Here is a 14,696-nt window from a genome sequence, read left to right as displayed (position 1 = left end):
GCGAGACGGAGACGAAGCCCTGGGCCCCTCCTGGGTGGAGCCCCAAGACCGCTGTTGCACTGGATTATGGGAGCAGAACTGGCTCCGCTAAAAAAAGCTGCTGCTGCTGTGATAGACAGCTGTTTCCTGCTGACAGCACAGGGGCCACCCCACAGCTGGGAGACCTGAGAGGATCCGCGAGGAATGGATTTCACCATGGATGGGAAAGTTTTGTTTATAGGGAACGAAATACGAAGGCCATGCTGCCACTCAACCCTGGCGCGCAGAGAGGTGGTTTGTGTGGCATCTCTGTGGCAGACTCTGCTGTTATTTTGGCCTGATGAGCCTGCTTCCTCTGAGCCATGCACAGACTGTGCATTCTCCCACACACGGCTCTGGGCGCTGAGTGGGAGCAGGCAGATGAGCACATATACAAGGACAGGAATGTGAGGGGAGGATGTTTCACTGACTAGAGTTACTTAGCACTCTCAGAGCTAAAAAAAAACAGAAAGTGAGCAATTAGCTGGAAAATCATTTTGGAAACCCTGTTGCTAGGAGACAGGTTAAAGGAGGCAACAAGCAGTAAAGGAAGAATATCTTCCAGCATCTGCAGACTGAGAGGTACTGCTGTGTCAAAACAACAGGCTCAAACACATGAAGATCACTGTGCAAGACGCGGCTGTGGGCTTTTGTGATGGGTTTTAGTGTCGTTATGAGAACTGGTAGGATCCAATATGGATTTTGAAGCTGCATTTGTTCTGGTGGTGCTTTGGTGATTTTAGGTTGAAGTAACCATGTGCAATACAGTTACAATGCTCTGTATTGGAATGTGGATGCTGTTCACACATCTACAGAAACTCCAGATCTGATAGATTGCCAGTTCAGGCCAGGGCTGTGTCAGAGCTCCCCTGGGACAGCACAGAGGGGCACAGTGCGAGGTGTGCAATGTGTACAGAGTGAATGCGCTTAAAGCAGAAGTCTCTCGGTTTCAGCATTCCTGTGTCCATTCACAATAGCTGGGCAGCAACAAATGTACACAAGTAAATGTTTGAAAAAAGTCCCTTAACAATGTAAGAATTTTAATATTTTCTGTGTTAATAAATGCTTGTCTACACACGTGTTTGAGACAAAACTAGTGTTATGAAATGCTACAGAATGCAGTTCTCGAATCTCATGAACGCAAGCCCCTTGGCAATAGTATTGAATCAGGTTTTCTTCCCCTTTGTTTCTTCATAATAAATACTTAAGTCCCATAAAAAGCCTCCTTCAAATAAGTTCCTTTTTATCAAAAATATTCTCTTTTATGTCTCTGTGAATTGCACCTTAACATAAATAAGCAAGCTGGTCATGGTTAATCCAGCTATTGTCTTTTCAGATTTCACAGAGACTTAGACCTCCAGGCCAGACAGAGTGCACAGGCAGTGGTGGTGGGAGGTTGTGTGAGCAGTGAAAAGGGAAACATTGTGAATAGTTGTGTGTGTGCGGACATGTGCACTCACGCAAGAGTGGCTGTAAACTCACTCTCTGGAGAGATGCGAAGCTGGACCTGTCTGTCAGGCCGAGGGGTCGCACTAGGCCAGCTGGCAACCCTGTCTGAGCACAGTGGCGCAGAGCAAACAGCCAGGAGCCTGCAACCAGGAGGAAAGGAGCTCAGCTAGCAACAGAAAAAGCCTGGATTTAAAAAAAATCGCGAGGACGTGTCTGCCATTGGCTGGCCGGCCTCCTGTCTGCAGTTCTGCCTCACCCCCTGTGCTTCCAGGAGGGTCTCCGGGTCTCCGCGTGCCTCACCAGGAATAAGCAGCTTTCCGATCATGGATGGATGAAAACACACGTCTCCATGGCAACGGGAGTTTGCACTACATCTCTGGAAAGCAGCAAGGAGAACAGCTGCAGTGCTCCCGGACTGCCAGGCACAATGGCAGGGAAATAAGGATACTGTCCAGATGAGATGTCTGGTGTTTTCTCTCTCAGCCGGGGGACTGCTAGCTCCACGTCCCCTGTTGTCTTTCCCCTGAGACGTGATTCTGAGTGCAGGTGTCGTGATCCTGGCTGGTGACACAGGCGCCGACATCAGAGGTGTTCCGCTAGCAGTCTGTGATACCTAAGAGGATCTTAGAGGATCCTTTAATACAATACGGGTAGCAGCTCTGATTTCACTGAGACTGGTGATAGGATGAAGACTTTTAGGATAAACAACATGAACAATTGAACTGTCAATCACACGCCAGATTTGACACACCTCTGTCCTGCAGGCGCACCTGGTCGTGGAACAATGCCTGACATGCATCAGGGTCGCTCGCAGTCACAGAAACAAGAAACCCAGCTGCCCATCAGGCCTGCCACCTGGACACCGGGGGTTGACGTGCTCCAGAAAGCCCAGGGTGTGATCGCACTGTGAGGGGCTTGTTACAAGGGAATAGCACTGCTCCGTGGTCTGATGTACTTTGTTCCCTTTACAATCTCCAGCCACTGGTATACAGATATCAGTGTTTTCTCACTCTGAGACGAGCCTCACTGTCCTGCTGTGCTTTGTCTTGCAGTGTGTGGGGACATCCACGGCCAGTTTTTTGATCTGATGAAGCTGTTCGAAGTAGGTGGGTCTCCAGCCACCACACGGTACCTCTTCCTAGGGGACTACGTCGACAGGGGTTACTTTAGTATTGAGGTGAGGTAAATGTTGTGGGAGAATGTGCCCGTTTTGGTGTCCTCTTGTCTTCTGTCTCCAGTCCTTTCAAATTTCAATAGTCCTTTATATATCCTGCGCTGATTGGCAACTTCAGCCCTTGTGTCTGAATGTTGCATATTGTGTGGTTTTTACATGGTTCAGCTGGAAACAATAATGTAGGCTTTGACTCAAGAAGTGCTGAGCTTGTCCTGGTGTTACACGTTGTATTTGCCAGCCCAGAAATAGTGGGCTGATTGTGTCAGAGTGAATGTGATGCTATTTAGAGGTCTCAAGTCAAATTAGTACTGTACATTTATATAATAAATGTTTGCAAATGTAATTGTTTCCTACTCAGATATCAGTAAAAATGAATGGCTAGCTTGAGGCCAGTCTTATCTTAATTCTTTACAAGAAGAGTAAGAGAAAACCTTATAGAAAAGCTGAGAATCACAGCAGTCTGCCTCAGTGGACCTCAGTTTTCCTACCTTTCAAGAGGGTTTAGGAGTCTGGAAATGTGCGCTCTGGTTGTCTTTTTTCCTTTGTAACGTCTCTTATTTTTGTCCTTCTTTTCCAGTGCGTTTTGTACCTGTGGTCATTGAAAATCCTCTATCCAAAGACATTATTTTTACTCCGAGGAAACCACGAATGTAGACATTTGACAGAATATTTCACTTTCAAACAAGAATGTAAGTACTTTTGTATTCTTTGTGTGTGTTTACATGCAAGGTCCAACGTCAGGGTTAACCATAGAAGCCCCTGCCTTCTTTCAGGCCCCCCTCGTCTTGAAATTAAGAAAAGTCAGACACCATCAGAGACCTTAAAAAACATTTCTCATGACAAGACTCAGTAGCATCACACTGAGCGTACTAACACCATTCGGTTGCTTTATGATTAGCTATGTTTATGATTATGGGGTAGAGCAGTGGCTCTGTGGCTAAGGATCTGCTCCTGTGGCTGGAAGGTTGCCGGTTCAAAACCCACAGCCGGCAGAGGAATCCTACTCTGTTGGGCCCCTGAGCAAGGCCCTTAACCCCAGTTGCTCCAGGAGCGCTGTACAATAGCTGACCCTGCGGTCTGACCCCAGGCTTCTCTCCCTGTCTGTGTGTCTCATGGAGAGCAAGCTGGGGTATGTGAAAAGATGAATTCCTAATGCAAGAAATTGTATAGGGCTAATAAAGTGATGTTATGATATGTTAGTATCCCAGGATTTTTTTGGTATATCCTATGAAAACCAGCTGTCAGTCCTTACACATGCAGTCACACTGCGGCTCAGAATGTAACAAGACATACCTCGAAATAACGCACTCCCACTTATTACCGACACCGTCTTCTTCCACAAGGAAAGGAGGAATGGGAGAGTTACTGTACCAGGCCAGGATTTGCAAGAATTAGAAAATATATTGCACAGAAATTTGTTAAAGAAACAAACAAATGTTTTCTGTTTGCACTTGATCCTTAGTGATTGGTTTAAAAATGTAAAAATCGTGGGGTTCAGAATACCCCTGATGGGTGCAATTTTACTTGTGAGTGATACATAGTTGTGCTTCTGTCAAACATAGGAGTGCAGGTGATTCGCTAAAAAATAAGTACACCTTTCAATGAAATTATTTCACTAGTAGACCATGACCAGGAGTGCTAGGTTAGAATTGATGTTGTCTTTCTAACAAGATTAGCAGCGGCACTTCATGTAGTATGGAGAGCCTCCATACATGAGCAGAGAGAACCTTGCAGCCTGTGAGGGAAACTGAGCCTATTCCCGAAGCACAGGGAGCAAGTCAGTGCTGCTCTCAGGACACTCAGGAGTGTGGCGGAAACCCACGTGAACACTGAGCCAACGTGCACTTGGCTCACTAACTGGAGTCTGGACATTTATCCTGTGGACCTTACAGGTTCAGTCTGTGCACTTCTCAGCTGGACTCCTTGGAAGTCTGGCGTAGGCATCTGGCTAAGTTGTGCTGAGTCCAGCGTTTAGAGCTTGAAACATCTGAAGGGAGAAGTGGTCTTAAATGCTCTGTGCACAGGAAGCAGGCTCTATTTCAGCAAGGATCTTTGTTCTCAGCTCACGTGGGACCCTGAGCCAGATCTCCGTTTTTCAGATTTTAAAATAGTTGGCAAAGCCTAGAATAGGCGTCTGTCATCCATAGGAGTGCAGGTGATAAGCTAAAAATTAATTTCAATTTGAATCCTTCACCCTCTAATGGTTATGATTTCCCAGATGGGGAAGTCAAGCAGTGCACATCCTCAATTATGATCTATTTCACATTAGAAAGACTTTCCTTAAAAATGTTGTTTTTTAGGGCAAATTATACCCAGTGGAAAGAACACATGAATAGGAACGTGATGCTTGAGACTTCTTTCTTTGATTCTGCAAACTGTGCGCTGATCACACTCTTCTCTGGAACAGTGTCATTCTGCAGGAAAACTGCGTTTTTCTGGCAATTCCTCATCATAATCTGGTTCCGTCTTTGAAGGAAATGCTCCCCATGCTGGTCTGTTGTAGACTCCCAGTGGCTGGACACCACTAATCAGTGGACAGAGCAGACGTCTCTTTCATCTGCAGGTGGTAATGGGTGCTGATTGTAATTGTGCCAGAAAGACCTACCAAGCTTGTATCATTTCCTCCGAGAGTGCTGTGCGCACTGAGACTGGAGTCGCAGGCAGGCGTACAAGTTCACACCTACAGTAGCTCCATCACACTTTCGCTGGTGTTAATGCAGTTCTGGGCTGGAGAAGACGGTATTAAACTGTATCTGTGAGTGAAATTAAAGTCATTTCAGATCCATTTTTAAAATAGCGGAATAGTGGACCCCGCCAGTATATCGCATTATTTATGCATTAAAAAGTTGTGCTCCTGGTTGATTGTCTCAAGAAGGCCAAGCTATTATGCAAGAGTAACATCTGAGGGCCAGACGGTGATACAACAAGACAGTGCCTTGACAAGCGAGAAGATAGGAAGCTGAGGGACACTGAGTCTCAGGGGTGGAGGGTTTACGGACGGAGTAAAGTCTTATAAGTAGATGGAGATCGCTACAGTTACTCGTTGCCATGGTGACACTGACATCGAAAAAAGCCCAGGCCAGGGAGAAGACAGAAAATTACGAAAGCGGTCCAGGGGCCGAGCTCGGGCGTTCTGAAGAAACAAGAAGGAAGACCAACGCCTCTGAACAGAGAGAAAACAGGAGAAACACCATGAAGACTTTTTATATTCAGACTGCAGAGAGAGTTAGCAAAACAGTGAGGGTGTATTTCTGTGAAACACTTTGGGATATTTACTTGAAAGATGCTATCTAAGTTATATATCTAAACATCCATCGCGCTAAAAAAATATATTAGTAGCAGTATGCATTCTCACTTCGTCATCAACAACCTCAATACTGTTGTTTTTATTGAAAGCAGGGCAGCCCGCCCTGCTTTAGAAAGAAATGTTACAGCAGCCCCATTACAAAGGCAGATTCAAGAAAACATTTGGTTTTTTTACGTGTACATGCTATGAAAACATAGTGATCTTTTTCCAGACGACGGTGTTCCTCAGCTGTTGTACCTCAGTGTGTAAAAACAGGAGGCCTTTCGTGACTCCTGCGTTCTTCGTCACTCCACAGGCTGCGCGCGGTGTCGGGGCTGCGTCGTGGGGCGCAGGCGTCTTTCTGTGAATCAGGACAGGGTTCCAGCTTCAGCCAAGATGATCTCCAGGCAGATTGAGAAAAAAAGCCCAGCACAGACTGGACTGCCAGTTTTCCATTTTTGTTTCACACTTGCTGCCATATTAAATGATCCGTTTGCACGTGACGTTTGAGCCATTCTTTATCCCACGGTTGTGAATCGGCTCTGATACCACCGTGAAGCACGTTGCTCCAGGACGAAGAAGGGCCCTCAGAGGTGCCTGCACTGCTCAAACTCTGCCTGTCTAGCAGGAGGTGGGTGACTGAGATGGGGAAAAGTTTTGTCTTGAGAAGCTAAAAGGAGGCAGCTTGAATCTCGGTGCACCTGCTGTCAAAATTCATACAGCAGAATCGGAAAAAATCATTTGTACACTGCAACATACAGCAAAAGAGCAATCCTTGAACTCTGTACTCCGGTCAGAAGGCAAGATGCAGCACAAAAGGTGTTCAGAGCATTTTGGTCTTGAGCATCATTTGCATCTCTTCATGAGAATTTATCTTTTTCTGATGCTCACCAGGATCCATTAATCTGACGTTTTTTCCTTCTTACCTCGTGCAACACCTCACCTTCCCACTACCCTTTCTCAAGTGTCAGAATCGCCTTCCTCTCCCTATTTTCCCATTTTATTCTGCTGCACATGCAGCATACCCAGGATCAGGTAATGGATCCGTATCCTGAATCGCACCCAGATCCACCCTAGTGGCTCCAGTGATCACGTCCTGCCTTGGTGAGGCCTCAGCAAACAGACCCCAGCTGGCACCCACTGTGTTTGAAGGCTTGCTGTGCATCAGGAGCGAATCCAAACATTTCTACTGTGACTTACTGAAAAAAAAATGCCTCTTGCTTCTGGAAACCTTGTGACATGGACAAACTTTGGAGGAGATTCCTAATGGAAATATTCGGATTGGCCTCACACTCCTGCTCTTCCTGCATCTCTCAGCTCTCTTCGCTCACTGTTTCTCTACAGATTTCAAGATCTCAGCAGTCAAAAGGTAAAGAGATGAAGAAAACTGAAAACACCTCTTCTCAAGACTGTGGGGTTCAGATAAGATGCACAAAGGATCAGACTGCGTAAGCGCTGTCTGTGGAAAACCTCAGCTTTGTTTATAACCTTGTGCTTAAAACTGCATGGCAATTTAAAAATAAATAGGCCAGTAATTATTCAGACTTTTGTCCACATCGGCAGACCCTGTATGTGAGTCAGTCAGGTTCCAGAGGTTCCGCTGTCCCAGCTCCTAAATAAAAGTCAGGACTGGTTCCCTAATTTTACTTGTAATTGTAGAAACGTGAATTGGAATGAAAAGATAAAATGGCATGAAAATGAAGAAATCCTTGCAGAGATGTACTTGATTAATTGGAAGGAACAGAAACTCCTGAGAGCAGCAATAGTTGCAGGGCAGCAGTAACAGGAAACCCCAGATCAGAGGCACACGAGAAACTTTAAGTGCTCGATTACATTCTGTACAGTACAGCAAAGCTGAAATGGCCTCCTTGCTTGACATTCTGTTAATAATTGATGCAATCATCTGCACAGAGAAATCCAAAGACTTTCACACATCTGTTTGAAAGCCTGATGCCAACAGAACAAAGGAAAAACCAGTAAGGAGCTCTGTGGAATAATATCTACATCATACCATACAATACCATAGTGTACAACACCAGTTTGGGGGGGAAGGTTACATCCTGATCTCACACATGTCCACTCGCTTGCGAATGTAGGTCTCCCACCAAGACCTCCCTTTGTGTATCTCTCTCGCATTCGCCTCCATCTTTATCTACACCCGTGCAGCCGCTCCCTGGCTCATTCCTTGCACTAGTGAGGGGGTTTGGACAGCCTGTCCAGCCTCAGAGAGGCTGCTATTCCCCTAGCTAGGTGAGTCCACATATTTTGGGTCTCTCTTGCATTCATTATAATCCAGTCAAAGTACTGAACTATATACACTTACATGTAGCCTGGCCAGGTTCATCTGTCAGGGTACGTCTGTGATTTCACCGCTTGGCAGGTCACAGCAAGCATGTTGACTGTTTCTCTGGGTTTGCGTGTTGTTTGTTGGTGTTCGATTCAGGTAAAATCAAGTATTCGGAGCAGGTGTACGACTCGTGCATGGATGCCTTCGACTGCCTTCCCCTGGCAGCCCTCATGAACCAGCAGTTCCTGTGTGTCCACGGGGGACTGTCGCCCGAAATCCACACCCTAGACGACATCAAAAAGGTAAAAGCAGGAAACCGGTCACACTCATCGAGCGCAGCTAACAACAGCCCAATCCCAGAATGCACGCTGGTAGATAGATTCCCTGTCGGCGGATCAATACGATGCCTTGAATGAATCAGAAATGTGCTATTCTGGTATTGGAAATGCGCAAGGGGAGCGCACCACTTCTTCCAGAGCTTCTCGCCCTGTTACACCTCGTACGCTCAAAGCCCACAGTGTTCCAATGAAAGCCGCTTGAAATAATGCACTGTTCTAACGAGCAGCTGCTAACGAGACTGGACGGGGCTGTGTGTGTGAGGTGGCGTGGGCCCAGTGAGCTGCGACCCATAAACCAGCTCGTGATTTCAGGTGAGGATGAATAGTTTGCGACACAACCTACTGTAGGAAATGATGAAAGGAAGGAAGAGGAAGCTCTTTCTTGAAGCAGTTTCTTGAAAGAGGCCAAGGTGTCAGCCTCAGCAACCCAGCAGGGCTGCTTGTTCCTGTCCTCTCGTTGCCACGTGTGACCTGTGGTGTGTGCTGGTTCTGAAGAGCTGCCCCTGGTTCCCTGAGCCCCGGAGTGTGGCCATGTGGGGGGGCTCAGCACTCTCAGTCAGCCAGCTCTGGCCATGAAAAGCTGAGAAAAGCCCCTTGTTTTCGTTGCAATTCTGGGTTCTCTAGAGGCGATGCCAGTGAAGTTCCGTAGCTGTGAACGCCTGTTTTTTTTTTTACACGTCACTGAAGCTTTTAACTTAACCCTCATCGGGGCTGTATCGGGACCAGAGCTGAGAACCACTGGTGTAAAAGTCTATCATTATTTTTCTTGTTATCTAAATGCATCAGTGTTATTCCACTTCACCTTAAAGAGAGCTGTTGGGTGTCTGCTGGAGCTCTCGGGAGTCTGATACAGAATGCGCGGGAGAGAGGAGCAGCTGGAGGGACCTCCACTCAGGGTCCACGCGCAGCTGTTTGCTCTCCGGTTTACCATAGCTGCTCAGTTCAGGCCGCTGCTCACTTTCTCTTTTGTGTTTCTCTTTGAAACTTAAAATAAAGGTGAATCCATTCTTTATCGTTAGGTTTTCCATTGTGCACTCTTAGATCAACTGCACGCACTGGACTAGCGTGCTTCCAAAGTATTAAAGAAAAACAAAAGGTTCACTTTAAAAAAGTATGAAGGTAGACAGAAAGACGTTTATTTAATATTTCAGTTAACAAGGGAAGGACTTAGTGTCTTTTTGAACTGAAAAAAGTAATTCGTTTTGTTAAAAACATTTTGATATAAAAGCTGTAAAATTAACTTGGTGTTGGCTGCTGAGTTCTGATGCAATTGAACGACATCTTCAAAGACACTTGTTGACACGTTCTCAAGTAGCAGTGCAGCCTCATTCACTAAGTTTCTAAAGACACAAATGCAACCTAGAACTATTTATGTCTGAGTAAAGCAACAAAATCACATTATTTCAATGTTTTGAACACTATAAAAATGAGGCATTTTATTCAAATTATTTGTAATTTCTATTTGACCAAGTCCTTCTCCAGTCAAGCTGTTTGTTTGTGACTTTTCGGAACAAGACTGCAGGAGTTTTTTTTCTCCAGCTGGACAGGTTTAAAGAGCCTCCAGCGTTCGGGCCGATGTGTGACTTACTATGGTCAGACCCGCTGGAAGACTTTGGAAATGAGAAAACACAGGAATACTTCAGCCACAACACAGTCAGAGGCTGCTCATACTTCTACAGGTAAGGTCTCTCGCCCTTGTCCCCGTGATGTCTGTGACATGTTTTCATAACACAGGGGTTTCAGTAGAGGCAACTGACCTTTGGCTGAAGATCCTGACATCCTAAGCAGGAGGAGGCCGTTTTATCTGCTTGGCTTGTTTGGTTGCTACTGTAGCTAATTGATCCCAGGATCTCATCCAGCTTTTCTTGAAAGAAGCCAGAGTATCGGCTTCAGCAACAAGGCTGGGTGATGCATGTGTCACCCCACAGATCCTTTGTGTCAGCACATGATTATAAGAAAGCAGAACTTTATAAACATCTTATACTGTATATCGAGGGTTATTCCTTTATGCTCTAAAATTCTCTGAATTCCGCAAAGCCAGTTTTTGCCAATGTGATAAAATTAGACATGTGGGATATGCCTTCTTCGACAGCTTGTGTAGAGAAATCGTTTGCCAGGGCGCGTCTGTATCCCGTGCCTGAACGGACTGCCATCTCAAGGCTTCGTTCCGCCTGACATAGGATTCAGGGATCGGCACATCCAGGCCGGCCTGACGTTCACTACAGGTCCTTCTGGTCTGACGCCACAGCCCGTAAGAGGAATGCTCTTCCCCCGGGGAAGTCCCCGACGTGTGATCGCAGGCTGTCCTGCTGTCTTTATCTTGACGGGTTCTGCTGACAGCCAGGCGAATCGCTTTTTGATTTCCATCAGCTCTTCCCCCCCCCGTCAGGCGCTGCCAGCTTTCCCACTTGCTCAGAGCCGGCCGCCCTGCGCTCTCAAGCCTCTCTGTCTGCGTGACGGCTCGCTCACCGAGAGTCGACGGGCGGCCGGCACAGCTGCTCACTCTCGCCGTCGGTGAGCGTCCAGTTGCAGGGCTCTAGTGGATGTTGAGCCAGGGAAACACAGTGCCAGGACAGGAATCCAGATGAGATTCAGAATTCAGGAACACGTTGAGAATTTTAGTTACTGATCTTACAACACCTCATTTAAAAAATGCATTCTTGCTCATTTTTTAAAGAGTATGGATAAAGGTATGAATCTCTGTAATGCTAATTGTCTTGCTCATTTTTTAGAGATAGGATGTGGAGGGCTGTAATGCTACTTTAATACAGTATGTTGTAACTTGTATTGGGGTGTAATGCAGACCTGGAGAATAATTTCCCCTCTTGAGTGCAACTGCAGTCGGAATCACTGCTCGAAGTGTAAAAATTAGCAAAGAGAACAGCCCTGGAGGAGGAGGGTGAGAGATGTGAAGCCGTCGTCGATCCAGGGAGAGAGTTCTCAGATGCATCACAGTCCCGGGGGATGGAGACGCAGGAAAGGTCTTCGTTTTTAAGGCACATTATGTCTTCACTGTTATTTCACATGGGGGGAGAAGGTTGGGGTGGGGGGGGTGTTTACGCGGGAAAGGGAAGCAGAGAGGCAGCCCTGGAGCGGCACAGTGGCGGAGCGTGGGAGCAGCTCCGTGTGGCCACACGTCACACTGCCAGTGTCTGACTGCTGGGAAGAAACAGCGGACTGATCTCATCAGGATCTTTGGCATAGCGCACAAGCTCCAGTCTAGTGTTTACTGAATGGTGCCGGAAGGAATAGCACCTTGGAATGTTTGCCATAGAATGTCTGCACTCACTCTGATGGCTAATTTCGAAATGATAAAGATTTCATTTTTATCCCAACCCAGTCTCTGTGTATATTCACCCCTATATACCGTACCGCTGGGTGTTTTACGGAAACAGCACGGGTGAGGTTCCTCACTCAAGGGTACAAAATCAGTTTCTCAGCAGGGACGTGAACCCACAGACTTCCAGTTGTAGGTCTGGAATCCGGCCCACTGCTCCTCCGTGACAAGATTCCTAAGGAATGCTTGCTGTAAAACTGTAAAACAATGGAAAAAAAAGATAAAACTACAATAAAAGTGCAAAAATAATATGGTAAAATTATCAGAGCAAAATGTTATATGGGATAGTATGGGCAGTTTTAAATCTACTAGCATTTCTAAAACATTGATCTACTGTACCCATTCTCGATTTCCTGTTAGCTACCGTGGAGCTACATCTGTAGATGTCATCTCGCACCAGCTTTTTAGCTTCCTTCCAATGGTTGCAGTTTTGTTAATTTAATTAGCTTTTACACCAAAGGGCTACTGATTGAATAAGGTTTGCAGATAGTGCTCAGATCACGTGATGACCTCCTCTACACTTCACCCCAGGTGACTTGCTCAGTGGGATGAATCTCGGTTCTCAGAGTCCAGTTGGCATGGAAACAGAGATTCCGAAATGTTCGAAGACTTAACAGCACATTAAAGAGGCAGATATTTCTGGCCTCGTGCAGCTCAGCCAAAGGTGTGGGACTGCCTTTGCCCAGATTAGCCATTTCTTACTGACCAGCATCGCTCCTCTTTTTCCCATCTTCCTCCAGTGGAAACAGAGCCAAGCCCTTGATCTTTTATCTTTTTTTTTCTTTCTTTCCCTTTTATACTGGCAAAGGCTTGTCAGATCTAACTGCATGTAATTTCACCGCCTTAGCCTACTTCTCAAATGGCAGGGGAGTGGAGTAAGGAGGACGGATGTATCCAGAGGCCTGAGATTTGCAGGTGCTGATGCTCTTGTTTTCCTTCTGAAGGCTCAGTTGTTTTTATTAAATATTGGAAATGTTCGTCAAACTTTGATTTAACACAGAGAGGCCTGACCCACAGCAGCCATTGGAACAGAGGAGCTGAAAGAGGCTGCAGCCTCCTGCTTCTGGGATAAGCAGTGAGAGTCAGTGCAGATACAGCATGAGAAAGTATTTCCATTGCTGGCTGTGTTAAGCAGCTTTTTCATCAAATAGACCTTTATTTGGGTGTTCTTAAGAGGAATGTATTATTGCATTAAACTTGTCAGGAGTGCTTAGATCATCCTTGTGTATTTTATTTTGTCTGGCCCATTATCTCCTGGGCAGGAGGTTCAGCTGTGTGCAGAAAATAAATTCGGCCAATCAGTACCCAGCTCTGCACTCACCTGAGGCCTGGATGCATCACTGTGCACTTTGACCTGAAACAAGTGAGCACATGACAACAGTCATTGTGTTGACATCTCTGTGGTCTAAATGTGAAAGAATCTCTAAGATGTTGATTATTTTGTCATTTCTTTTGTTCTGTATATTCTGTGTGTTTAGGTTGAGCAGCTGGTAGATAAAAAGAACCAGGTTTTGGATAATCAGAAAAAATGTGTTACTCCTAGGCCTTTTATTCTTTCAGAGCAGTTCTCCGATGTAGAGTATCTGGAGTATGACACACCTGCACTGTAAATGTCCATATTTTTATCCAGCTTCTGAAAGCAGCTCAACGCTGCTCTTTATTGCTGTGCCCCAGCAAAAGACAAAACTCTTCAAAATCAGTTTGAATCCTGAACAAATGAATGAATCAGATCGGAATGAAAAACGAAAAACGGTATACGAAACTGGAGTTGCACGAGTGATTGAATTACAGCAGAGTCCTCTCATTTCAAAACAGAGCTCAGAAAGGGAAAACCTACAGCAAGTTTGTAGCCCAAATATAGTGCACCATGGCAACGGGCTCAGTGGGATTTACTGTCAGTAGAACCAGAACTCGCCGTGTGCCTGTGATCACAGCACTGAATCGCTGGCCAGCCCTCTCAATTAAATGATTGAAGCCTTTAAGCTAAAAGGCACAACATGCATTCAACCAGATTTTATAGTGTTAATTAAATTTTAAGTTTAAATTTGTTGCTTTTTTAGTACAGGAATTAAAAACCTGCCCTCGATATTGTATACTAACTCAGTGAGGTAAACCTGAAAAAAAGGGAGATTTCATTTCAAAAAGCACTTGTGATGAAGGGATTTGTGTGCTTTCTACAAGCTGAATCAGAAATGTTACTACAGAGAGTCTTTTGAAGAAGGAGATTAACGAAGCCTTGTAAACTGTCTTATACCAAACATTTCAGTATCCACTTTGAAAAATAAAGAGCAGAAATATTATTGCAGTTTCTCACATAGTTTTGCAACATCGTACACAGTACAGAGGAGCCCACAGATTGTTTGACCTTATGAAAGGCTACCACATACACAGGATTGTCAGTCTTTTTCTACGGCTGTGTTTTCCGATATTTCAAATCAACTGCCTTTACTACCTTTCCTGCACCAGACCATGGGAACTCAGGGGTATTCAATGGTAAACTCACCACAGACACATTTGTGGTTTTACTGTACATGGTACAGTATGTGATGATACTCCTCTATTCCCCTAGTCCAGTGTAGTAAAGTATATAGAAGGCAGGTTGAAGCCACAGGGTATGTGCGGGGCTCAGTGACACAGCCGCGATCGCAGTCACGACTCCGTGAAATGACTCGAAAATACATTTGTGGGGTAAGAGAAGACCTGCGGATAACCTGGACTTGGCAGCCTGGAGGCTAAATGGCTGATTTGAATGAGAAGCAAATGTATATTTTTTTAATTCGCTTACTTTTACTAAATTACCTTATTTT

The 14,696-nt window shown here is 45.6% G+C and overlaps 1 protein-coding gene across 3 annotated transcripts in view; it reads left to right on the top strand.

Moving 5' to 3' along the window:
• Positions 1-14,696, top strand: part of LOC148650755 (protein phosphatase 3 catalytic subunit alpha-like) — a 102,702-nt gene that overhangs the window by 65,963 nt on the left and 22,043 nt on the right. For all 3 annotated transcript variants that reach the window (XM_088604880.1, XM_088604879.1, XM_088604881.1), the window contains exons 3-6: positions 2,520-2,644; positions 3,219-3,330; positions 8,371-8,516; positions 10,092-10,231. In XM_088604880.1, the coding sequence (XP_088461006.1) occupies positions 2,520-2,644; positions 3,219-3,330; positions 8,371-8,516; positions 10,092-10,231 (523 nt within the window). The remainder of the gene's footprint in view (positions 1-2,519; positions 2,645-3,218; positions 3,331-8,370; positions 8,517-10,091; positions 10,232-14,696) is intronic.

Source organism: Lepisosteus platostomus, chromosome 13 (genome assembly GCF_059453375.1).
Source record: "Lepisosteus platostomus isolate fLepPlt1 chromosome 13, fLepPlt1.hap1, whole genome shotgun sequence".
Classification (NCBI taxonomy): Eukaryota; Metazoa; Chordata; class Actinopteri; order Semionotiformes; family Lepisosteidae; genus Lepisosteus; species Lepisosteus platostomus.
The sequence above is the reverse complement of the archived record's forward strand: the minus strand, read 5'-3'. Positions and strand labels throughout refer to the sequence as shown.